The sequence below is a fragment of the Perca fluviatilis genome, chromosome 9 (assembly GCF_010015445.1).
Source record: "Perca fluviatilis chromosome 9, GENO_Pfluv_1.0, whole genome shotgun sequence".
In the NCBI taxonomy this organism is placed as follows: Eukaryota; Metazoa; Chordata; class Actinopteri; order Perciformes; family Percidae; genus Perca; species Perca fluviatilis.
Window position 1 is genome coordinate 22,167,739 of NC_053120.1, and position 27,067 is coordinate 22,194,805.

General features: G+C 40.6%; 1 protein-coding gene across 1 annotated transcript in view; it reads right to left on the reverse strand.

Moving 5' to 3' along the window:
* The window catches only part of xpr1a (xenotropic and polytropic retrovirus receptor 1a), a 68,331-nt gene that overhangs the window by 8,105 nt on the left and 33,159 nt on the right, over positions 1-27,067 (reverse strand). The window contains exons 3-10 of the mRNA XM_039812026.1: positions 11,867-11,968; positions 6,378-6,598; positions 5,978-6,127; positions 5,800-5,883; positions 4,674-4,755; positions 4,258-4,445; positions 3,720-3,899; positions 1,141-1,301 (exon numbers count right to left, since the gene is read on the reverse strand). Coding sequence (XP_039667960.1) covers positions 1,141-1,301; positions 3,720-3,899; positions 4,258-4,445; positions 4,674-4,755; positions 5,800-5,883; positions 5,978-6,127; positions 6,378-6,598; positions 11,867-11,968 — 1,168 coding nt within the window. The remainder of the gene's footprint in view (positions 1-1,140; positions 1,302-3,719; positions 3,900-4,257; positions 4,446-4,673; positions 4,756-5,799; positions 5,884-5,977; positions 6,128-6,377; positions 6,599-11,866; positions 11,969-27,067) is intronic.

Here is a 27,067-nt window from a genome sequence, read left to right on the forward strand (position 1 = left end):
TGTGGAGCCCAAGTGTCACTGTTGGTGGAGTGGACGGACAGCAATTAAAACCTCTTCACATCACAGTCCCTGACGGCACAGCGCAACTGTCTGGCACACTGTCAACTTAGTCAGAAACATTTACAACCAAGAGGTTTGTGTCTTTAGCTCCATATGGCGATGCAGCAGGTGAAAAATAAACATTCATATTAAAAATAAATCAGTGCTTTGGTGGCCGGGTTAGCTCAGTTGGTAGAGCAGGCACACATATAAAGAGAGGTTTACTCCTTGACACAGCAGCTGCGGGTTCGACTCTGATCTGCGGCCCTTTACTGCATGTCATTCCACCCTCTCTTTCCCCTTTCATGTCTTCATCTGTCCTGTGGAAATAAAGGCCTAACAAATTCCAAAGAAATTATCTTAAAAAAATGTATGAAAAATGTGTGCATATATTCACATTGTATCTATACCATTAATCTGTAATGTTAAGTGCAAGTGTTTCAGTTTACTGTATGTTTTTGGTGTTTCCAGTTTCCACAGGCCTCATCTATGTATATTTACTTCAGTTAGTATATTTTCCTTAATTTCATTTGAAATTTCCCAGAGTGCTTTACAACAACCCCCTGAGAACAGGTATGAACTCTGTATACAGTTGATGTTTCTACATACACAGTATGTAAATACAGCAAAGCAAAAAAAAATTCTAGTAAATAAGAAACAAAACACAATATTTACTCACTTGAACTACATTTTTGTCAACTGAGGCTGCTGTTAAAGTATTTTGGCTTTTTTTGGAAGGGGGGGAAAAAGGGGGGAAAAAAAAAAAAGCCCCCCTTCTATAAAAAGATGAAAAAAAAAAAAAAATCCTCCCTACCTTTAATGTTTCATGCAATGCATTTATTATTATGGTTGTCCATTTATGGCTACGTATATTTATATAGAAATGAAAAAATGCATAGCCAAAAAACAAAGTGTGCCCAGGAATCCCAGGTACATTGCTTTTGGCTCTTTAACAACAATGCTGTATTTTAGGGTATTTATTTCTGTAGCTGGGCATTCACCTTCCCCTCCCTTCCCCTCATCTGTTCACAGACAACATTGCAGAGGACAGAGTTTAAAATGAAGTCATACTGAACATGGATTCATGTCTCACCCTTCAACTCGGGCAGTAGGCCCTTGCTGTTGCTCCACTGCAGATCAAAGATGTAGTAGCAGATGAGATACTCTAGGTCCATCAGAACAAACACCAGAGAGTTGAGCTGATCAGCCAGCCAGAAGTCTGCAAACTCCACCCGGTGAAATGGTGCTGTGAAGACACGAAACTGAAAACAGACAAGAGGGGAAAGATAGAAAGCTCAAATTTAAAGAAAGTTACAATTTTATAATAATATGTATATCTCAAAGTGTCATAAAAGCATCTAAGCAAAACATATGCATCTGACCTCACTGCTACAGTGAATTTTGATTGTGTGTATGTGCTTTTAACACTGGGATTAATTAGTGTGCAATTGTCGCAATTCATCAGTTAAGAAATGCAAAGCAGGGAACAACCTTTATTAATGATCTGTAACCCATGTAGGGATCAAGCCTCCAGACTACCTTATCAGCACACAACAGGACAACCTAATGAGTCACACTTTGTGTCAGTGCGCATGTATCTGTTTACTTGTGTCACTACTCACAGGTGTACAGCACAAACACATGAAGTGGCGTGATTTGGCTTATATGAGTGTTGCTATTTGGGATATGACTTTTGGCAGGAGCTTGGTTATTGACTGTGCTTTGTAAAATGATCCAACGCTGCTCGACTCTTTCCATTTACCACCCCAGGCCACATCTGACATTCAGGAGCGACTGTATACCTCTCACCATGTACAGTACACTTTCAGGCAAACCCACATACACACACGCACACACTCTCCCTACACTGAAAATGTCAAAGAATATTGATCTTTCTCTTTTACACATATCAGCTCATTACCAATTTCTCTTAACCTGTCAATCAAAGCCTGTATTGATCGAGTGGTCATCTCACCTATATCCACTATATCTGTGTGGATGTCTCAAGGCTAAGCCTTCTGCAGTGATGTGGTTAGGTTTTCATTTCTTGAGCAAACACTAGAAATCCAGGTACTAGATCTGCAGTTTGTCCTATAATGAAATCTTTGTCCTTTGTCCTGGCTGGTGTTTATTGTCAGATGAAATTAGCACACCTGTCATGGAAACATTTTATAGCATGCTAGAAAAAAAACCGATTGTTTGTTCCAATGAAACTACAATTTCTCCTGAAAACTTCCTTAATCACTTATTGTGTATTCCATGAGGCAACATGTACATGACAACCATGAAAAACAGCTCATATCAGCTCTAATTTTATGTAGGTTGTTATGATTACTGTGGACCAATCAACACTGAGGCTGATTATGGAGCCACATCAGTGGAGGAGGGCTGAGGGAGTGTTGCTGAGGACTGTGGGGAGTTGTGAAGGAAAGGACAAGAATATGAGGACGGGGGAGGGGGGTCTGCTGCTTCTGGGGGAGAGGCAGGGAGGAAGAAGAGGAGGAGGGACAGAGGTGCTCAGGGCATCAGCATACTGATAGATCTGTGCCTGTAATGATTGCACAGTCACAACCCTCCACCTCCCCTGGGACGGGGCTGCATTCTATTATCCCTCAACCCCCTGCCCTCTGTCTCGCTACACCCCCCTCCACACACACACACACACACACACAGACACAAACATCCACCCACCCACCCACCCACAATCCTGCAGCCCTGTAGCTGGGCTTAGACAAAGAACAGTCACATATGAGGGTTTTGTAAACACGAGGCTTGAGATAGATATCCGAATTGTACATGCATTCATTGTGTGGGATAGAGACACACATACACACACACACACACGCACACACACACGCAGGGCATATTTAAATTGTGTCAGCAGCACAATACGTAGCAAGATAGCTCCCAAATAGTAATAAGAGACTAATTGCTTCCACAACAAACACTTAATTCTTTTCCTCAGTGACCTAGTTTCAGTGACCGGTCATCCCACATTTTGTAAGAACAATGCAGTAAAAACTAATCTCCAGTCCCTTTAACTTAAGATAACAATGTTTTGCTTATGACTCTTCACTTGTATTTTTTTGGAACACTGTATACATTTGATTACTTATATAGTTTTATATAATCATGGTTTTCTGTCAGTATTTTGAGGGTTTAAAGTTTGGAAATATGATTTGGGGTTTGGTTAGGTTAGAGTAAAACAGCTTGTTAAGGTCAGATAAACTTTTGGTTTTGTTGTTTTGTCTTAAAGTACACGTTTTGCAATTTTGTGCACATGCATAAAAATAACCACCATTCTTATTAATACAAATAACTACACACTTCACATTAAACCTGACTGTTGCACTCTGTGCTTCAATTTAAGTTTCTTCTAGGTTAATACTTTATTTAACCTGAACCCACATACTGAGCAGGTGTCTCACACCATCTCATCTTGTTTGCATTTGGTTCATTTGGTTATGGCAGTCCTAAAGTCTAAAGTGTTAATTACTGCTGGCTCACAGTTGTCAACATTTGTCTTTATGTATCCATGGACCTTGGCTTATTTATACAGCTTGGATTACATTCTTCTTGTAAAACACCACCAAAGTTCAAATGTCATCATTGTAATTCTTTCAAAATAAAGTGGCGGAGGTATAAAAGATATGCTCCAATAGATAAATGAGTGGACTGACCAGCAGCTTGAGGAGCCAGAAACGTGATTTGTAGTAGCAGGTCTTGAAGGGGTTGAGGAGGAAGAGCACCATGAAGCCATAAAGTATGAGCGGGTTGATCTGCATGGGGAGGTAGGTGTACTCTGAGTAGAGACAGGAGAGGATGCTGAGACACCACAACACACCCAGGAAACCAGCAATCTGCAGCACACAGGGAAGAAAACAGAAGAGATTGGCATTAAAACAAAGCATTTTTGACACATAATCACAATTAACAAGACAATCTGAATAATTCTGCCCAAATTATGTTTTGTTTTGTTATTACAGAGTATAAATGAAACCCTGTGGACATTAGGTACGTACAGTTTTCTGCTGAATGAAATAAATAGTAATGTGTTCCTTGAATGTGGATTACCCTGACGACTCAACAACCCCATTCAATCATTTTGCATATTTTTAAAATGCACGATCATTACAGAGAAAAAAATTATTTTCTGAAAACTCATGGCTCTCATTCAGTAACAGAAATAATTGCTTCCATTTGTTTCCTCATTCTGACCTCAAACAGGTGTTGGTGTGAGAGGTTGTTTCGGGGGTTGATCTCGAAGATGAGGACATGGTTGACTCCAGCCTGTCTCCATCCGTAAGTATTGATGCCCAACAGGAAGAGGAACTGGATCAACAGGAAACCTCCCCGATAGATCCGCACTAGTGGCCACACGTTCTCGAAGCGGAAGAACACAGCACCTGATAAAACCACAGCGGATTTTCTGCTTTTAAAGATAAAATATGAAACCCTTGACTGTGTGTGACACGTCTGAGGGAAAACAACAATAAAAACCTGCCAATCAGGCTCTGTATGAATTTTAAACAATCTACTAAAACTGCCAGTTATCTTACAGTGACATATTACAAATTGTGCAGGACTCAAAAGGATATGAAAAATGTATGAATCTTTCTAATCTTCTGACTTACCAGTAAGGACGAAGGCGATGGCGAGAATGATAAAGAAGCCGCAGTAGAGACCCACACGGAAGGTCGTCCAGGCCAAAGCAGGCTGAAGCAGGCAGAGAGGAATACAGAAAAATAATATTAATAATGTCCATAATATTAATGAATAAGACACTTAACCGCTGTTCTATATATATTAACAATTTTACATATACTGTATATGCATATAGATTGCAATCATTGTCTATGTAACTACGGCTTTTGAATGGAATGTGTCTGCATATAAGCCACTCTGACTCCTTTTATCTGCTTGAATATATTTATTACAGTATACACATGCCTGCAGGGTAAATGGATAGATCAATAGTCACATAGCACAATTCAAGTCAGACATGACAGTAATTAATGCATTAATAACAGTAGATATAACATAGGAGGGTAAAGTGCCACTAGCCTCGATTATTTCTGAAATATATCCTGTTCAACAATGGGAAGGCACTTATAAAATCAATACTAAAGGCTCTCATGGTTTCTCTCTCTCTGTCTCTTCCCATCTTCCTTCCTTTCTCCATTTCTCTCATAACAAACGTCTCACCTTTTGTTTTTAACCTTTATTATTCATAGGGTTCAAAATTAACTTTTTCGTCCACCAGCCAAATGGCTAGTGAATGTTCAAATTTCACCAGCCACTCAATAGATTAACATTGTTTTTTTGGATGGTGAGTGAAGCAAATTTACAAGCCACTTGAATATTTAAACAGTAATTTGGCTAATAGATTAATCATTTTACTAATTTTGAACCATGGTTATTCACCTGCTGGGATATTCTCAGGCATAGACAGCACATTTGTTTTCAGGTCATTTAATACTGTAGAGAGGAAGATGCCTTGTGAGACAAAAAAATATGATATCTGCACACATTTATTAGTTATTTTATTTCAGTTTGCAGCCTCCCTGCCTACTCTGACAATAGATCAAATGACACAAACTGCAGAGGAAAAATGGCCGATATTATTGAACAGTCACTCTCTGTAAATGCAGGTTGCAAGAAGGCATCACTTTGCTTGAGAGGTTATAAGTCCAAAGGTTAGAGAGGCATATATCAGCCTTATATCACTTGCTTTCCAGTGTAACCAGCTGTACTTCTCACCTGAGCTGCCCCCAGTGGAGGAACTCTCAACCTCTTCATGGCCCTCTGACGATCTCCTCCCTCCAGCTCTGTGGTGACGATGGTCTATACACACACACAAACAAACAACAATGATTTACAACAATGATCTTTGTATTATAGCTTGTATGTGTGTGTTTGTGTGTATGCGAGCAGGCACCTCAGTCTCGGAGATGAGCTGCGTGATCTTCTTGCAGGTGTAGAAAGGTGCCACCTCGACATGAATCACACGCCAGTCGGCTCCGCGAGAAGTATCCAGGATCTTGTCATGTTTCTTCAGGATTTTACGGAAACCAGTGAAGTTCAGATTCTGTGGACGGCAACGAGGAAACAACTGTTACATACCATAGATTGGAAGGTTTATTTATTCCGAACTGCTGCAGGAAACAAAGTGGCAAAACACACATTTTGTGATATGAACGAGTTTGTGATTATTACTCTAAATATTGCTTCCTTCCTCATTTTGAAACATTGCATTCATTTCTTTGAAGACATTTTCAGCCTTGACTCAACCTTGAATGCAGGTGTGTCTGAGAATGTGTGAGTGTGCGTAATGACACCTGATAGTTCTGGAGCAGGATGAGGCTGAGGTAGAACTCGCTGAAGGCTAGCTTCAGGTCCTTGATGTTGTGGTGTTTGCAGCGCTCCTCCTGCGACAGGTGGAACATCGTCTTGCGTCTCCGCAGGCCGGGTGGAGCGTTGCTCTCGCGCTGAGCGTCCAGTGAAGACTGCAGCTCATTCTGCAGCGTGGCAGAACGTCTCTGTGCTTCAGCAAGCTTTTCTAGAGTGGGAAGACAAGAAAAATAATTCAAAAGAGAGTTTTTAGGTTTTCAGCTTATTATTGCTTATTATTATTATTATTATTATATTTATTATCACTGCACCACATTCACACATATTTCTAATGAACGTATCCACACTTCTTACTCAGTAGTTAAAGTATATTCTGTGTAGTCTGACCTGATGACTTCATTTTGAGTCCTGTTCTACTATGCATTGTTGGTTTTGAATGAGGGTTAGGAATTAATATTATTAAACAGCATTAATATGCAGAGTTCATTCTGTTAATAGTTCTTCACTCTGTAAGACGTGTTTTGGTAATCTAACCAATATGCCTGAAAAGAAAAAAAGACCCTTCAGTTTTGCTTTTGCCTGACAAACGTCTGGTAAGAGATGCCAACTAGCTGCTTCTTCCTTTTGTCAAAATAACAAGCAATTACAGAAAAGGTAGCAAGAAAAAAAATCTTTTATACACTCTGTCCCCTCTGCTCTCCTGCTGTCTGTTCCAGGAAGCATATGCATGTAGACTATTAGGCTGAGCTGACATGTAAATGCTGCAGAGGAAGGAACCATTATCTGGGTCAGAGATAGGTTAATATACCCAGAGAGAGAGAGAGAGAGAGAGAGAGAGAGAGAGAGAGAGAGAGAGAGAGAGAGAGAGAGAGAGAGAGAGAGAGAGGCAGTCACACAGAGCCTGGGCAGTAACCTGCTTTTCATTAACTATCTTGCATTTCGTCTACCTGCTTTTCCGACACAGATTAGCCCTCATTCTACTACTGCATAACAGGTTCAGTCACTAAACAATAAAACCCACGTCTTTTCTTGCCCCATATGTTCTCCTTCACCCTTTCTCCTCTTCCTTCTATTTTTATGAATAACCTGGTAAAAACAGAAGTAGAAGCAGTTTTCATTTAGTACAAGGAATAACTACCATTGAGTTGTTATTTCCATTAGGCCATCAGTCTATGGATTTCATAATTCATAATTATCATAATCACACAGAAGGTAAGTGGTTTCTTCTAATAAAATCAAAGTTGTCATTTTCATAGAGGCAATACGGCCAGTTTTTTTTTACCAATAGGCATAGAGTAGGCTGAGTGTTAAGTCAGTTTGCAGGCTGGCTAGCCGATTTTATGCACATCCTCCTTGATGTCTTTTTAAGTTATATTCATACCACAGTGGTTAACTGGCTTTAGTATAAAGCTTCGTGTAATATGCTGCCAAACGTGGAGAATACCATGTTTTAAACCCCTGGAGGATTTTTAGGCAATTCTTCTTCACATTCCCTTGCAAATTAGATATTGTATCTTTTCAAATGTTTTCATACGTGTAAATAAAGAAACAAAAAAAAGAAAAGCAAGTGTTTACTTCTTGCTTTTTGAAAGTTGCAAGTCATGTCTTCTCGTGCAGTGACTTGCAAGTTCATCCAGCTTGTGTAGAAACCATTAAATGAACAGACCTGAAGTCACAATAAGAACACTGATATCTCCTTGCAGTGCTGTTTGTGACAGCAGTCTGATAACACACCAAATCGGATTTGGTTTAAAGCATACTGGCAGCCTGACAGTCTGGGGAGCCGGAGCTCCGATAGCTCTTCCTCTGTTCTAAACTGGGAAAAACAGAAGTGATGATGTGGAGGGTTCACTGGTGACTTTCATGCTTTGTTGATTCACAACACACACACACACACACACACACACACACACACACACACACACACACACACACACACACACACACACACACACACAATACCTTCCTCACAGGAATGCTTCTTTGACATCTCAATTCACAGTAATCCTACTCGACTCATACAGTCTGTCACAGCAATGCTTGGATGAATACATGACAATAACAGCAGGAGGCGTGAGAAAGTCAAGACCCTGACTGCCTGCCACAAGTAGCTTTAGATTAAATCTGAGGATTGCAGTGGCACGTCACAACAGAGGACATGGCTGGACAGTTCATGTGTGTGGGGCTAATGAACCTCGGGGTGTTGGTGGTTCAGATTTCAACAGGTATGGGTTGAGTGGAGAAGTTTAAAGAGCCTGTTGTTCTTTCTTAGCTTTCAGAATTAAAAGGATATTCAATTAAAACAGCAGTCTGCAAAGATGTTGTTTTGGTGTGTTCCCATCAAGATGAAAGTGTTGTCTAACAGGCTAGATTTAAGTTCATTGCAGTAGAATGGCTTTGAGAGGTTAAGGACCCCTTTCAGAGAGAGATACAGAAGGAAGGAGCGATGGGGAGGCAAATGTCTTATGTAAAGTCAGCACACGATTTATCTCCATCTATCCACCGCAGTCTCTCTATCTTACAACCTATCCAGCTTTTTCAATCTACTACACACTGCACCCACACACACACACACACACACACACACACACACACACACAGTAAGTGGCTCCTCATGTGTGTGGAGAATAAACAAGACGCTTTAGAGCAGGAAGGAGACGGTGATGTTTTCATACACAACATTTAACCGACCTCACAGCTCAGGTCTGCTGAAGAGACGGTGACTCACTCTAATACAACATCAACAGACTTATACATGTCACATTTAGCACTGAGAACATCAGAAATGACAACTACGTGTTTGCTTTGTTCTATTCCTTATTCTGTTTTCATTAATAGAGAACAACACTAACACATACAAAAAAAAAGAAAAGCCTCACATCTATGGGGACTATTAGTTTGATTAGCAAAAGGGTGCTATTTGACACCATATTAGTAAACCCCCATCTACCTATAATGTAGTTGTAAGCAGGTATAAATGTTTATTTAATGTATTTGGCAACAACTAAGATTCACCCTGTGGGCACCCAGTAGAGGCTGCAGTATAAAGTCCCTCCCCTTCCTGTGGACCACCATGGGACCTTAATTCGGAAAAAATATGTACGGTAGTTAACAGGGAAAGACAAATAATTTGATCCCGTTTAAATTGAGCCATGGATTATCCATATGAAGTTTGTCAATTCAAAAAAAGTCTCAGTTTGTCATAAAACTGTTGAAGTATAAGACTGTGAAAATACGTAATTAGAAAGACTACATACTTCAAAGTCACGGATGTCTCTCTGAAGCTCGATGTCTGTGTGTTTCGTACTGGGATGTAACGTTAAGAGCAGCGGATCTTGCTCGTTTTTCGCCTCTCGGCTGATAAAAAGACGCTCAATAAAACACATCAGGCAAGATAACGTTATGAAACATAGCTAAGCTAGCTAGCTATCGAGCAAGCCAGTGATAAGGTGACGTATATTGTGCAAGACAAGATATGTAGCTTGTTCACTGAGTGGTTTCACACAAAACTAAGTGGTACTACGACAAACTGTGACTTTCTTCAGTTGCAAAATTATCTTTTAAATTGACAAACACCATATATGTAATCCATGGTTCGATTCAAAGAGGATCAAAAAATTATTTGTCTTTCCCCGTTCACTACTGTACATATTTTTTCCAAATTAAAGTCCCATGGTGGTCTACTGGAAGGGGAGGGACTTCAATGCTGGCGTTGGTGTGAGCCTAATTAAACAAGTTAAATGACAGTATTTTGTCCTGGGGAACATGAGATGTGCTACAGTTTCTTTACTTTTTGGAAGATGCCTATTAGATTTTGGGTTTAGCACTCCACCGAGAAGCTCCATTGTCAAAGCGCAACCTCCTTTTTCAACTTAATCGTAAAAATATGTCTTCATAGGAAAAGTTATAATTGCTGAAAATACTGTACATTAATAAACACTTACAAATGTCCTTATATATATATATATATATATATATATATATATATATATATATATATATACTATTTTAGCAGCATAAAAACATTAAATGGGTTATATAACACACTACACATTATAGTGTGTTATATAACCCATTTAATGTTTTTATGCTGCTAAAATAGTGCTAACTAGTTACCCACATACGGGTCTATCCTAAGCAGAGGAACTATGTTGTCATTATCTGCAGCAGATAATGTATCCGGATAATGAAAGACGAGTTAACAAGACATGGCCTCTACAGCAGCTTACAGTAAACTTCTGGCATACGATATGTCAGGAATCAAAACATACACTGTTGTTAAAGACTACAACAATTTGAGGATAAAAGTATCTTCAGTAAATCAACCTCATGCTAACAAGATCCACAATGATTTATGTCTTGTTTATTTGCTGCTCTTGCCATCCATCTGCCAGTTATGTCCCATCATTATGAGCTGAAACAATATTGCCAGTCAACATTGGCCCTCAGCTGACCTGTAGTTTCAAAAACAGCCTCTAGAGGAAGCACTCTCCGTCTTCAGACACCTCCAACTTCCCCCTGAGCTGAAGTTCGAGACCAGAATGCAACCTTGTGGTACCAGAATACCACAATATATCATGGCTTCCATCTCATGTTTCATGGTACACACATACTCCCTTGCTCCCTGAAATACACACAGGCAGGCCTGCTCGCATAAACACGACAACCACTGGCTACTTCAATCAAATGACCAAGATTAGACGGAATGTCATCTGGCACTGAAACAGGAAGCTTAGCATTGATAAGTAAAATGTGCAACAACTCTAATATCTAAAATGATAATAGCTTATACCTATAACAGTCTCTATATCATTGGGGGGTGGCAGTAGCTCAGTAGGGACTTGGCTTGGGAACCAGAGGGTCGTTGGTTCAAGTCTCTGTGGACCAAGAACGGATTGTGGACTGGTAGCTGGAGAGGTGCCAGTTCACATCCTGGTCACTGCCAAGGTGCACTTGAGCAAGGCACCGAACCTCCAACTGCTCGGGGTGCCTGTCATGGGCAGCCCCCCTTACTCTGACATCTCTCCATTAGTGTATGTGTGTGTATTTTGGGCCTGTGTTTAATGTGTGTAATAACTAACATAGTGAAAAATTTTTATTTCCTCTTGCAGAATCAATAACGTATGTCTTAATGTTAATGGTTTATACAATATATTATTAAACACCTCATGTAAAAGTGTTGAGGCAATAAAAAGTTAATCTAAGAGCAGGTGCAGAGTTCATTTGCCTATTAAGGGGGCTTTATTTCAGCAGAATCAATAATAAAGATTTATTTTTATTAAATCAAGGTGATACTGCTTCAAACTGGTACAGATGATCAATTAAATTAAATAGTCAAGTCCGTAGTTCATCTGACTACCAGCCCAATAATCAGTTTTTGGATCTGAAACTGCTTTACTAATTTGACTTTGATTTTAGATTTAGATTTTAGATAGCATCAGTCGTTACCTTATATGTAACTGAAGTAAATGAATACCTGAATAGAATGTGTTGATTTTCAGAAGCTCCTTCTCACAGGTCTGGAAAAACCTCTCTTCAAACTTAGCGTAGTATCTCTTCACTGTGTCTTCATCTGTGACTGGAGAAGGAAAAAGAAGAGAGACACAAAATGGTGATTAGCTGCTTGCTGAAGGGCACGAGTGCGTAAATATATAAAGCACTGTTGCACTTTGATAATCTTGACCCAGGGAAGGGTTTTTGATTATGTTGCTCTGTTTTGTGACACACACGTTTACGCCTCATAGCTGACATAAGCAATGACGAAGCACAGTCTATATTTTGGTGAGAAGCATTGACAGATGAAGCCATGTCAAAACTTTGTGTAAAGGACAGTAACAAGAACAGTGAACATACAGCAGAACACATACTGGAGGACCAAAGCAAAAGTGATATAGACACCAAAACCACCTACACACACACACACACACACACACACACACACAGATTATGCCAAAGCAACAACAAAATGTGTCAGCCAGGTCTAATAGTTTTCCATCACTTTTATTTATTAAATATTGAACAATATTTCATATACCGTGTGCCACACATATTCTTTCCATTACTGTAACAGTTGACCTTTTCATCAGACCGGGTGTGCCATTGGTATTTCAATGTCCAATCCAAGCAAAATGAAAGATGTGGGTTTTGCTGGATAAAGCAGATATAGTGTTAGATCCAGTGATACCGCATTGTAAACATTTGCTATTATATAAAGTGAGCCTTGGCTGCAACTGGTAGATGTAGAGGCTTTCTATTTAACACGGTAATAAGAAAGACGCCCCAGGCAGCAGTCTGTTAATTCAAATCTATTCACACACAAGCACTCACACATGTTTGCATCATGGGCGTATGAGCCTGTGATGAAAAGGTGAAAAAACGTTCAACAGTAGCTTTAAAGTCCAACAGCTTTACAAGGAAAATAAATGAGAACCTGCCCTCACACCCATGAAGATAATCAATTATAAGTTAATTAAACTGTGTTCTGCAGGTGAAAACACCGTACAAACTAAAGTTTTCTATAGAAAGAGCATAAGAGAGGAAACTTCCTACAGCAGATGAGACCTGCTGCAAAATACTCTTCACTCTATGTTAGCTAAATTCTATGAGTGTATCAAAGTAGTACTCACTAAACATCCAAAACAAGATCATTACAATAATGACAACAACTGAAAAATGGGACTGCATTATAGTAGTGAACAAGTTTCTAAACAAGGACAATCTTCCACTTCCACTTACAGTAGCATCAACTAGGGGTGGGACAAAATATCAATATGGCAATATATCATTGTCCTTGTTCGTGCGATACGATAATCGATATGCTGGCGCCAAATATCGATATTTTAATTAATAAAATAAGGCGCTCTAAATAGATTGGCGGACAGGAGTTTGAGGAAAATAACAGATGCCCCAGCCACGTTTAAGTCCAAAGTCTGGACCCATAGTTGCTCTATGGTTCTGACAAACTACGGAATTGTGCTGTTTTCTAACAGTTTGGACTTGCAGTGAATAAAGAGAGAAAACTTGCACTTAGCCTTTTCAGGGGAATTTTGTATTCATAGTTAGACTGATATCATGATGTATCATTATAGGATTGTCTAGCAACATATTGATTATCGCAGAAATGCTGTAACGTGATGTTATCGGTATTGTGAGCCATGTATCATGTATTGTATCGTGAGGTACCCTGTTTAAAGATTGCAAGAGAAGATAAGAATGAAGGAGAAGATGAAGCTGCCTCAATAGGAGTTGAAGAAATGTAGACTGACAATAATTAGAGAGAGAGAGAGAGAGAGAGAGAGAGAGAGAGAGAGAGAGAGAGACAGAGAGACATCAAAATTAAGCAGATGGTCTCCAATCTGCCTCACACTTCTACACAATTGCACATTTCAGCTGAAGTCACAACTCTTTCATCCCTACAACGATGCAGAGCCACCTCAGCAGCTGCCAGCTGACAGGCTGGCTGCTGCTGCTTGAGACGAGTGGATGGATGACTTTTGCTAGAGGTACGCATGCTTGAAATGCTGACCGACCGATCGGCTGACTAAGAGCCTGGCCAGTCTGTATGTGCCATGACAGAATGACTAATGGTCCAACATGCTCCTTTAGTTAGACCTGCAGACACGCAGCAGACTGAGCTGTACTGTAATTCATAGTAAAAGGTACACATGTAATGAACACTTTGTATGAAAGAGCACTGAAGGAATAGAGGCGTTGGGTAACAGGAGGCGAAAAGACAAGGAGCAGTTGTGGATCATTTGACATATGTGGTGTGTTTCCTATACATCATACATTAGGTTTAAAATAAATCTAATATGTCCAAGAAAATATTGTCAATGAAATACCTCTTCTAACGCTTGTCATAAAAGCTTCTGATCTAAACCTTGTTTGGACAACTGAGGACTTTTGGGAGTTTCCTCCGATAGGCAGCATTTTAAACTGTGGTGTACCATTTCAACTATTATGAAAGAGATGTGTCAGAAGAATACATGTGTATATATTTTGTGGACTTACCTTCTTTCTCACTTGAAGGCTGACTAACAGAGTGAGCGTGTTGGTGGATGAAAGAGTAGATGTGAGGGCACTTTGCATTTGTATAGAAGGGGTTATGAAATGACCATGCACCCCCATCTCTTTGTTTCCTGCTGACCTTGTGCAGTACTGAACACATCAGTGGAGGTGTGGAGGTATATTTCCACATATCATCTCTGCACACATCTTTTTGTTCATCCATTTATGTGTGTGAGGTGTGTGAAGTGTAAGAACAAAGGCCACAGTCAGAGCCAGTTCATCTTCACAGCTGTGTTTTACTGAGGCCTCACCAACAGACGCTCTGCTAACATCTCTGCAGCTGCTGAAACGATTCTGTCAGCCATCTGCCCTCAACCTGCCACACATTTTACCTTCAACCAGCATTAGCCCAAATGAGCATCATCAACATCTCATAATTGCGTTGTATCAACTCTTTAGCTTCCTCCTAAGATGACCAGTGTGAATGCAATGAAACCTAATTACAAAAACATTCTGAATTCATGCAGCTATTATGGCATTCACTTTATCTTTAATTCAATCTACGGCATCAGTGTTCATGTAAATCTGACAGCTTCTCTTTCAGCTTCACAGTATGGGTTCTCATTATCACAAGTCTGGGTGGATGATTATAGAGATGGCTTTCTAGAGTCAAACAGCGTTCACCAAAGGGATTTGAATGTGACTTCGTGGGAAATGAGCGCTTAAACAGTATGACAGGTATGAAAAACTTTAGTATTCTTCTAAATCTACAAATAGGTTCAGCCCCAAGAATACACACGCGAATGTGAAAAATCAAATTCATCGATCATTATTTTGCTGACTTTCAACACAGATACCATAAACCATCCGAAAACATTTGCATCGTGCTCGTTTCACAATGTAACAGCACTGTTGCATTGATACAAACACATTTCAAGATTGTTTTTTGCCCAGATGAGCAACACCACTGTCATTGGCCTTCTCCTGGTCTTGGACTAATGTCTCCAGAGGAATCGCTGCCTCTATGCTAACGTACAGACACCAGGGCACACAGCCTTTCCTCCAGGTCTACTGCAGTCCTGGTTGCCTCGAAATCCAGTATGAGGGAAGCAATAATGCTCCCTTCATGTGCAAATATACTCTGGACCTTAAACAAAGTGTGTGTGTGTGTGTGTGTGTGTGTGTGTGTGTGTGTGTGTGTGTGTGTGTGTGTGTGTGTGTGTTTAAACTGTGTGTTTTGCACAGTACTTCAGCAGTGACGCTATAAGTGTCAACAATAAATACTATTCCCCTTTGCCTTCAGAGAGCTACACAGACCTGTGTTCACTGTACTTGTGAGGACATTTTGTGATGATGTTTATATTGCCGACCAACCAACCAGGCCTGAGAATTAACAACAGCAGAAAGGCTGCAGTTTGGTTAAGGTGACATAACTAGGATCTAATTTATCTGAAGCCGCAGAAAAATCAAATGTGGTTTGATTAGATTTAGGAACATTTATTTGATTAGATTTATCTGCCTGTAAAACAGTCAGACAGTCTAACAAAATTCTTCGCTATAATGTAAAAGTGATGTCTTGATATTGCATATTTTGGATCATAATTTATTAAAAAGTACAAATAAATGTATACAATGTACAATAATATAAAATTAACCATTTTTAAAACCAGCAAATGTTTGATATTTTTACTCAATAAATTAAATCTTGATGATTCATTTTGTGTCAACCTTTCCATTAATCAGCTCAGCCATGAAACCCAATCTTTATTTTTTCGTTTCAACATCATCAAAACCAACAACTAAATATGTCTAAACAAGCAGGAGATACATGTGCCTCAACAGCAGTGTATTATGGGTACCAAGGGTACTCAAAATAATGAGACATACTGGTGTACAACATGCTATGAGAAGAGTAGATCCAGTGCAGTATAGTGCACTCATTCATTGGCTTCAGTTTTTCAGACAAAGAATTGTGCTGGTAGCTAGAAAAACAACTCTTGACCTACAGTATTCCCATGCGGCTTATAGAAGGCAGCCCCCTCTCTCCGCTAACCCCTTCTTCTGTAGATTGTATAAATAAATGATGAGACAGCTTCCCTAAAACCCTAGTACACTAACCCCCGAAACCCTACACACACACACACACACACACATATACCCCACCCCCAACTTCTTATATTCCCATACAGGCATTCTGTGACGGGACCCCATAAAACCAGCACATAAATCCTTCAAGGAGACCCTCCAATTTGCTGACAGTCAGAGAGAACAACAACCGACTATAAACACATACCAACCTGTATCACACTTACTTTACTTTACTTTGATACTTTTATTCTATAATTATTCTGCTCTATCACCTGTTTCATGCTGAAAATCTGTTGCTTTTAAATTGGGAGACAAGAAAGGTGAAAAGGCACCTAGAAGAAGAGCAGCAAGTGTTAGGAGCTCCGAAATGATCTGTCATTACAATGGAGCCTGAAGAGAGGGGACAGGGCACAGCATCTTTCTCTTCATTATCCTCGAAAACAAACAGGCTCACATGTGTAGTTTCAAGTAGAAACAAGCCCACACACTCACAGAGACACACAAAATTGTATGTCCCCATTTTCAAGCTCCATTTATCTCATTTAATGACACCTCACTGCGGGATATAAACTATGTTCTGATAGCATTACAGTCAGGGGAGCTGAGGAGACCATTACATTATGATTGTCGCTGTATTAGCCTCGCTTATCTCTTCCCTCCAAGCACAGAGGTGTAAATCACAAATGAAGAGAAAGACAAACTGAGCCATAAAAGAGAATAGGATTGCAATAATATTAATCTAGAGAGACAAAATTGTGTGAGTTCCTTAAAACAACTTCTACATCCTCTAGTGCCAGGAAGCACAAGGAAGCACAACACTAAAACCAGCCAGATAAGCCCCCCCCCCCCCTTCCATTCCTCCATCTCTTTTTGTTTTCACATATTCCCATTCGGCCCTCCAGCCACAATTAATTCTACCAATCATCTCTCTCATCGAGGCCAGGGGAGCATTAAGAATGCACACTCACTGGGCTAGACTGCCAGCCAGGGACAACCAGAGGCAGGATGAGGAACTACTGTAGCATCCAATTCATTGTGTACTATTTATACTGCCAGACTGCAAGCTAAGCAGCTCCACAAAATACACTATACCAGTGTAGAGTAGTGAAAATGATAGGATGGGGAAAATCACATATTCAACACATTCTGATAAGTGTTAATATATCTGTTGTGTGTGTGTGTGTGTGTGTGTGTGTGTGTGTGTGTGTGTGTGTGTGTGTGTGTGTGTGTGTGTGTGTGTGTGTGTAAATTTTTTTTTTTTTTAAAAAAAAAAAAAAAAAAAAAAAAAAAAAAAATTTTTTTTTTTTTCCCCCCCCCCCCAAAGAGTAAACGCAAGAGACCAGATGGGGTGTGAGATGATCCTGGGGACCGCACAACACAATGCACACAATACGCCAAAACACTGGCAAATGATATACTGAGGGAGATAGAGAAAAAAGAGAGACAGAGGAATATAATGAGATATAAAGACAGAAAGCTGGAATGGAAGAAAAATAGATGTAGCATGACAGCTCCAAAAACAGTGTTTTCAAGAAGGAAACCTATTGTCTCTGTGTCGGTTTAGTAGCGAAACATTATCAAAAGTGTATAACTGAGTAGAGACTACAGTCAAAATGCTACTTTGTCATATACTATATGATAGACTGAATTACTGCAATGTACTGTTTATCAATTTCTAAACAGAAACAAATGTGCATTAATGGCCAAAGAACAAGAGATTCAACTTCCTGGTAAGAAGTTGCTCAAACATTTGTGTAAATAAAGTAATTAAATTAAATTAATTCAAAATAAATAGAGAGCAAACAGCACTGGCTTGGTAACTTCATTACATGCTATGAAGAATGTTTTGAGAATTAGAAATGTGGTTAAGTTAAGGTGGAACAAGCATATTACTGAGACAACTCGTTGCTACTGTGCACTTTTTGTCATACATCATGTTGTTATGTTATACTAGTTATGTGATTATTCTGACTGAAATAATCAAATGATTCCTAGTAGATGAAAAAAAACACTGGGCATGTTTTAAAAATGCAATAATGTAGTGTTTTAAATGCTGGGCTGGACATCTGTCCAAGGTAGTGACAAACGGGTTGCTATAGGCATTTTTCATAGATTACATTTTGACATATCCCAGAAGAAAATGCAGGTGTAAATAACAAAATGAACAATGGCTAAAGTCTGTTTAGCTGCTTCAGTTTAAGGGTCTTGGTATTGTCCATGTTGGCTCACTGTCATGACTTCCTGGGACACTTGAAGAGAAGAGAACGTGTGTGTGTGTGTGTGTGTGTGTGTGTGTGTGTGTGTGTGTGTGTGTGTGTGTGTGTGTGTGTGTGTGTGTGTGTGTGTGTGTGTGTGTGTGTGTGTGTGTGATGACAGAAATTGGTTTCAGCTTGTCTATCCAGAGACAGAAAATGACTTATACCTAAATGAAAGTAACTATATGAATATGTGGGAAGGAACAGAGAAAAAGTTTCACTGTGCAGCAATTATTTAAGTGAGTCCTTAAACAAGACATAGATGTCGAGACAGCGGGCTGATGCAAGTACACTAATAGGCAGAGTTTCTACATTTGTGGGTCATGTTTGTTGTTACACAGGCTTTTTGTTGTGTCCATAGCATTTCCTGTAAAACAGAAAAAACAAGAAACAGAGAGCGTGTGTCTGTGGATGTGTGCATGCCTACTAAACTACTTATGAATGTATCAGAGTGTAAAATCTGTGCTGTCAGTTGATTTTTCTCAGCATATTTTTTATTAAAGCCCGGATAGTTCTCGTATCCCTAAAAGCCCACACGTACACAACACCAGTTGACTGCAGAACAGAGACACACCACAGGAACAAAAAGCATTGAGGTGACTCAATTTTGGAGTTCAGTGGACGGCTAAATGGGCACGGTCGAAAGCCCACCGAAGGTTTAATGGGAATAACGGAGACGAGGAGGAAGTTAGATGAGGTGGAGCTGGGCAAAGAGGAGAAGTAGGCCACAGATTCTTCCAATCAGACAAACAGGAAGTCCACAGAAAGCAGTATTATTGACCAGGGGGCTGATGGGAAAGTTAATTACTCCTGCTCTTTATTCTTCAGAGGGCAGTACTTTCCCCTCCCTTCTTTCCGGCCTATTTTTATTTTACTAAGCTGCTACTGTGAAGTGTTATCTCTAACTGTCAGAGCGAGGGAAAGTTTGGCCCAGACCTCTCTCTCTCCTCGCAGCACCATGCAGGGCCTTGAAGATCAGGATAGTCTCTCTCTCTGAGAGTCCCACTGACTCGCTGCATCTCTTTACTCGCTGCATCTCTCTATAGGTAGATAGAGCCCAAAAGAAAAAGGCAAACTGACAACAGCGTGAATGAAAAGCTATCTGATTCATCTCATTGGGTGAAATCTTCGCCTGAACCTTTCGGCTTCAGTCATGTTTCTCAAACTTTGTCAGACATCTTAAGCCCTTTGAGATCGAGAATATTTTAAGTCTGGGGATATTATGAACTGAAATGAAGCATACCGTACATTAAGCCTGTGGTGTGAGCGGCACTGTCTAGTCTGAACAAAGTTAGTTTTGATTATCATGTGTTATATTTCTCATTTAAAGCCATTTCAATGCTATTTATTGCCAATATCACATTTCTATAGACAATGCCATGGCTCAGAGAATCCAGACTTTATTCCTGTGGCAGCAGTCCAATAGAGGATGTGGACGAGTATCAATGTCTCAGTATGCAAACTCACAAATTCCTTATTAAACATTAATTGAAGCAAATCAAATCTTAGGAGATCAGGTCTGATTTCATGGAGCCACTGTGGAGCCTGTAAGGAGAGTGTAAGATGGCTCCGCTGAGAGTCTCCAGTATAAGTTTTACCTTTTAACAAAGAATGTAGGCTAGTGTGTGTATCCTTTCATTCAAAACACGTTTTAGTGGGTACTATCATTCCCAATAGAAGATAGAACATTACACTAAGTGTATCAACAGCAGCCAATTATTTCTGAAGTTTAAGATCAACTCAACTCTCTCTCGTCATTCACCAAATATAAAAGGTATAATACAGCAATTGATCTGAATGAATTGGTACCTTAAACAGGACATCCAGCCACAAACACTGTAACACCAAACACACATCTACACTCAGAAACACATTGAAACACAGTTCTAGTATGAATGTCCGACAGAGAGAGCAGCTTGACAGAGAAAGCCGTACACATCAGCCGCAGCAGGCCACTTTGGGAATTCCAACCACAACGTAAAACCTCAAAAGCAAGTGCGTGTGTTTTTACTTGGATTTCCTCCATTATCTGGCATTAGGGAACCAGTATCTTACTCTGGTTACCTGAGGCCTCAAGTGCACTACACATGAAGTACTTCCATGCGTTTATGGATTAGATCAGGGGTCTTCAAGGTTTTTTAAGCCAAGGACCCCTTGGGCCCTATCTTGCACTCAGCGCAATTGCCTTTGTACACCGACGCATGTATCATTCCTATTTTGCACCCGACGCACAACGGACTTTTCCCTCCACAGATGCCCGTCGGTAAATTAGGGAATGTATTTGTGCTCCTGGGGGCGGTTCAGCGAAAAGAGGAGGCGTGTTCCGGCGCAAACGTTACTTTGTGCTATTCTGCAGTTTCAGAAATCAATTCCGTCACTGACCAGGAAAAACCTGGTCTAAAGTCAGTGGCGCTAGTCTAAAGTCAGTAGCGCGTTATTCAGATGCTATTTTAGGGGCGCATGCTTGGCCATAATGTAGCGTGTGCACAACGCGCATACACTTCTCTCATCTAAATGGATGCAGCAGTTCCCATTTTTGCAAACCATACATAATTACAAAGGAAAATATTACTGAAAATGCGCTTCAGGTGTTTGGATAGGTCAGGAGGCACTTACAGTACAATCCTCAAAAAGTCGCAGCATTCTTTGTGGCTTGTTGTGTTTTACACAACATTTCCATGAATCATGGATGTGTTGATGACATAAATGAGGAAATATTAGAGGACTTAAGGAGATGTGATGTTGAACTACGGTGGGATTGGACACTCCGGCGGAATCTGGTGAATCTGGAGTAATGCGCGCTACCCTGGTGGAGCCGGGTGGATGGAGATGGAGTGGGGGATGAGGAAGGGGCACAACAGTAGCAGGTGGTGCGTTGGAGGCCCACGCTCCATGGCTGCAGCAATCCTCTCCAGACTTGAGGAGATGCCGCCGAGGCCGCAGCAACATCGCCACCCGGCCAAGACGGGCATTTGTTACTTTGCCGCATCCCGACAGCTCCCGCTGGCGTCCGCCAGGCAATCCGCCGTCATAATAGCAATCCCGCCCGGAACAATACGCCTGCTCTTAAAGGGAATGTGAGATGACGCTCTGATTGGTTATTTTCACGTTACGCCCAAACCACACCTAGCTACTTCAGACCAACCCATTTTAGATTTGCGTCGGGCGCAAGACTCATTTATCCCGCCGGTATAATAGCAACAGCGCCAGAGATCCGCCCACAAAGCTACTTGCGTTTGGTGTTTCACACTTGCGTTTCAGATCGTTAAAATAGGGCCCCTTAACTGAAAGAGAGACGGAGCAGGGACCCCCTACTACATATATTGTTTAAAACGAAGTTGCATGCAACTGGGCCTACAATAACATGTAGGGCGGCCTAAAGCCTTTATACATAGTCTTTTTGCATAGAATACTAAGCTATTAAAATAGCCTAATAATTATTGCCATGATTTTATAAATCATGTAATCATTTAATGTTAAAACATACATGTGGCACAGTGGATTATTGATTAATGAACTATCTGTGGATGGGTATCTTAGTGACTACCTTACCAATAGGCCAGTAAGCCTATCATCAGTGGGGATTTATATTTGCTAACAATATGTTGGATTCATGTTAAGGCTTTTGGATTTTTGGAAAAACAAACTGTCAATAAACAAAAATTGTGAGGCCCCCCTGCATTGACTCTGAGGACCCCCTAGGGGTCCCAGACCCCCTGTTGAAAAGCCCTGGATTAGAGGATGTTGCCATTTTGATAGTCATCTCCTCTCATCTGATGTCTGCACTTTAGGATGCCTGTCAGTTAAGTTTAGAAAAATGACTGAATGGCATCAGAGCCGTTATGTAAGCACACCTCTGTCCTGCCTCGTGAAGTACAAGGCACATTGTAGGTTTCTGTAGGTTCTTGGCATAATATAAAAGGTTAGAGTTAATTAATTATTTTAATACACACACTAGGATGGCACCGCAAGAACTTTATAGTGCACACACACTTGCGTATGTATGAGCCTGCTCTGACTGGACAATATGACCGCACAGAGCTTGGGGATGCAACATACCAGGCTGCTCTTGGGAAATAATTCACTGATTCACTGAGCTGGAAAAGAAAAATGAAGGTTATACGAAGCAAAAACTAATCAAGAAATCAGGGGAGGTGTGCAAGAGGAAGGAGGGAGGGTATGAAGGAGTACTAGAAAAAGAGGAGTAGGGAGAACAAGGTTGACTGAAGGAAGGCTGGTGGTTGGGCCTTAGGTCTTATCAGCATAGTGTGAATTCCCAGCACATGCCTTTGTCTATTTGTGTGACTGTGTGTGTGTGTGTGTGTGTGTGTGTGTGTGTGTGTGTGTGTGTGTGTGTGTGTGTGTGTGTGTGTGTGTGTGTGTGTTATATGTATGCATGTACCTTCTACTGCAGTGTGTAGTTTTGTAAACTACTTTATTTCAATGGTTGTTTAACTTTATCTTGAGTGAGGTGAGTATGCAAGTCCTTATCTTAGACTTAATTACCACTAAGTATGGGTAAAGATAGTTGGTACATTACAAATATAGTTTGAGGCACAAAAAGGGAGTGATGGGAGGTTTATTATGGTGACTGACTGCAAAAACTAGAGCTTACTCCAATCAATTCTTTAATTTTTATTTTGCTGCACAGCTTTTTTTTCCTCCACAGTATCTCCTATGGAGGATAAAAGCTGAGAAAACTAAATAAATGCATAGTGTGAACCCATGTGAAAAGATCCAGTACAGAGTCTCCAATCTCTTCTCAACATAGTAAACTAGATTAATCTAGTGTGTGTAGAGAAGAGAGCATCAAAAATTCTTCACTCTGCTGGCGATGTCTCTTTTTACAGCTCTGCTGGAGAGGGAGGGAGGGCTGGACCTTCTAATCCCTTGCTTTAGTCTTTTCCTTTTCGCCACCTTTGTTGTCTCTTCATCACTTCTCAGCTCTTTTTGGAGGCAGAATGCATGTTTTCTTCCTCTCTCGCCTCCCTACCTTTCCATCTTTCCTCTTCACCGAGCTTGTTCAGTTGATCCATATGCAACCAAGTGGAAGGAATAAGGGCGACATCCTAGACTCACTGCATTCATACGGAAAATATCAGGGCCACGTCTGTACTGGGAGGCCACAGAGGAAGCAATCAGGGTCCTGTTTGCAGCTGCATAGCGCTACATGTAGCAGTAAATGTACTGTCAAATCAAAATGGGTCCTATTTTCAAAAGGAACAAATAATATTGTGTTCTCTGCTTTACTTTTCATTACCTGACAAAGATGATGGAGGAATGCTTTTTATGGTCTTTTTACATTTCAACATATTATAATTTAATTTATCTTCACAATTGGCATTCAATATTAAGGCCTGAACAAGCATGCAGTCTGAACAGCAGAGAAGAGTCACTGTCCTGTAGGATTTGCATCATCTACACTGCTCCAATATACAATAAGACTGTTAATAATATGTGAATAATTGTACAACAGAATAAGCCACTTGCATTTAAAGTGGAAAATTAAAGATTGTTGAAAAAGAAACAAAGAAACAGATGTGGAAAACGGACTGATGCTTGCTGCCTCCTTATTTGTTGTGCATTTTGAAAACACTTGACACTGCTGATGGATGTAAGAAGGAAATGAACTGTCTCACAACTAAAACACCCCTAATACACTGGAAGACCAGGGCAGACTTAATGAAAAGGGCAGACTCTCCCCACTAACACAATACAACCGATAAAAGATGGAGTCAATATGAATGAAAGCTAAAGACAAAAGCAGTAATCAACAAAAAAGACAAAACAAGAAAAGTAACTACCATTTGACCTTGACAATAAATTAATATTAAGGGAAAGCATATGATGATTATAGTACCTGCAGTGTAAAATAGGAAAGAAAATCCTTTATTCAAACATTGGACCTGGAGCCAAAATGGCTCTCTGGAGCAAAGTCGCTTTTTGACGGTATAATAACACAGCCACCTGGTTGGAAGAAAATTGCTCTTCCATTTTAACGTCTGGGTGTGTGAGTGTGTCAGTGTGTGTCAGTGTGTGTGTGTGTGTGTGTGTGTGTGTGTGTGTGTGTGTGCTTGTATGTGTGCCTGCGAGCATTATAAATGCACCAATAGACTTGCATGTTTTTTGAGTGTGTGTGTGTGTCCTGTCCCATTTTTGATAGCTGGTTGGCTGGGAGTGACATTGTCATTATCGACATCTCTCCCGCTCCCCTGGATCCTGTAGCCATTAGCAACGAACTCTGGGAGTTGGCCTCTCCTCTGCTGCAGCCAATTGCTTTCACATCACTGTGTGACTGTGTGCATGCATGCGAATGAGCAGGTGTTCTTTGCGTTTGTGTGTGTATGCACTCATGCCTGGATATGGCTTAATGATAGCAACATGATTGAGGGTGTCTGTGTTGATTATTTGATAAAATGCAGACTCACGGTTACTCATTTATTCCCAATTCATTTCTGTGTTTCTAAGACAGCATTTTATCTTCACAGTGACATAACAACAGAAGGAAACACACACACATTTCATACCAGGCATGCTGAACAGAAAACTGCACACCAGAAGGTGTAATAATCAATAGGTGTTGATTAGGCCTACTCAGTACCTTTGTATTGCATGGCAAGCAACAGCCCTTTTTCTGTGTGACTAGAAATCAATACTCTGATCTCTGATTAGGCCACACTGCACATCTCACTGAGCAGAGGAAAAGAGCAGTACACACCAACTGACTGTGAAATGAGACTGAAAAATCACCAGTCCATGATAGATGGCCAAATAAAACAATATTGCAGGCCTAGTATCCCAGAACACAAATTAAGCTGAATGCATGCTCTCTAAAAGGCATCAGAGGAGAGTGATGTAGTTGTAGATGAGGCATTATGTTTACTTCCAGTTCCAATATCTAACAAGAAAAGTCAGCAGAGCTGCTCTTTGTGCAGCACAATTGTTTTTTTCCCCCAAGATAAGCAGCATTAAGCATGTATGATGTGTCTTTACAATGGAGTTATACATTCATAGCTCTGCACTCTCTAGCACAGCCATTACACAGTTAAGGGGATTAAACGCTTTGCTCAAAAGCACCTCAAAAGCAGCTGAGAGAGGAAAAACTTCCCCTGTCTAGACTCCCACAGACAGACAACAGATTTGGCAATATTCTAACCTTTAGGCTGACACTGACCCTTTACATAGTGGAGTCAACACTCCAGGAACTCTTTGGCACAGCAACATGAAAACCCTTTTATATTGAAGGCCCCACTGGGAGTGTGTGTTGTGTGTGTGTGTGTGTGGTGGGTGTGTGTGTGTGTGTGTGTGTGTGTGTGTGTGTGTGTGTGTGTGTGTGTGTGTGTGTGTGTGTGTGTGTGTGTGGCCGTGGGCGTGGGCGTGTGCGTGTGCGTGTGAAAAACTCCTCTCCTTTCCATTAGGAAATATCACAGATGTGGGAAAAAGAAAAACTAGATTGTGTTTGCATCAGCTGACTAAACATTGCCATGCAGTAGCTTTGTAGAGCTACTATACAATAAACCTAAGTAAGAAGATAAAGGTGGAACAAACACGTTATCTGTTAAGAAAACGCCACAAAATGTCTTCTGAGGACTTAACACATCAGACTTAGGGGACTCTATTTTTAGATTAGAGTACTAGAAGAATAGTTTGTTTATGAATATGGTGAGACAGATTCTCTTTTTCAGTGCCACAGGTTAAATGGTGAAAAAATACACCAATATAAAGCACATCTGGTCAGGGAAGATATTTTCAAAGAGACACATACAGTACTTATTAAGTATGCTAATAAGTCTTTGTCTCTGTTACCATGGGAGCTAGTCATGTGACCAACCCCAGGGGTGTGTCTAAACGGATCTAAGAATACCTGTGAGAAGCTTGTGTGTGTGTGTGTGTGTGTGTGTGTGTGTGTGTGTGTGTGTGTGTGTGTGTGTGTGTGTGTGTGTGTGTGTGTGTGTGTGTGTGTGTGCATGTGTGTGTGTGTGTGTGTGTGTGGTCATATATTATAGCTACATTACTGGCTGGCAGGTGAGTTTAATCAGGCCAGTAATAAAAGCAGGGTGGGCGGATGGAGGAGAGTCCTCTGGGAGTCGCAGCTCTTTGTGTCTGTCAAACCCCTCTGGTCCATGACAACCTCTCCCTCTCACCCCCACACCAATAGCTCCCCACCCCCCAACCCCTGACATTCCTATATTTCTCTCATCTCTCCTCCCTTCTTTATTCTTCATTTGCTGTTCCTAAATTTATATTCAAGAAGTAGCAAAAAGGGGTCAAACCTTGTTCCAATGACCACAGCTCATTAGTGTCACTGACTCTGATAGCAGGGCCAA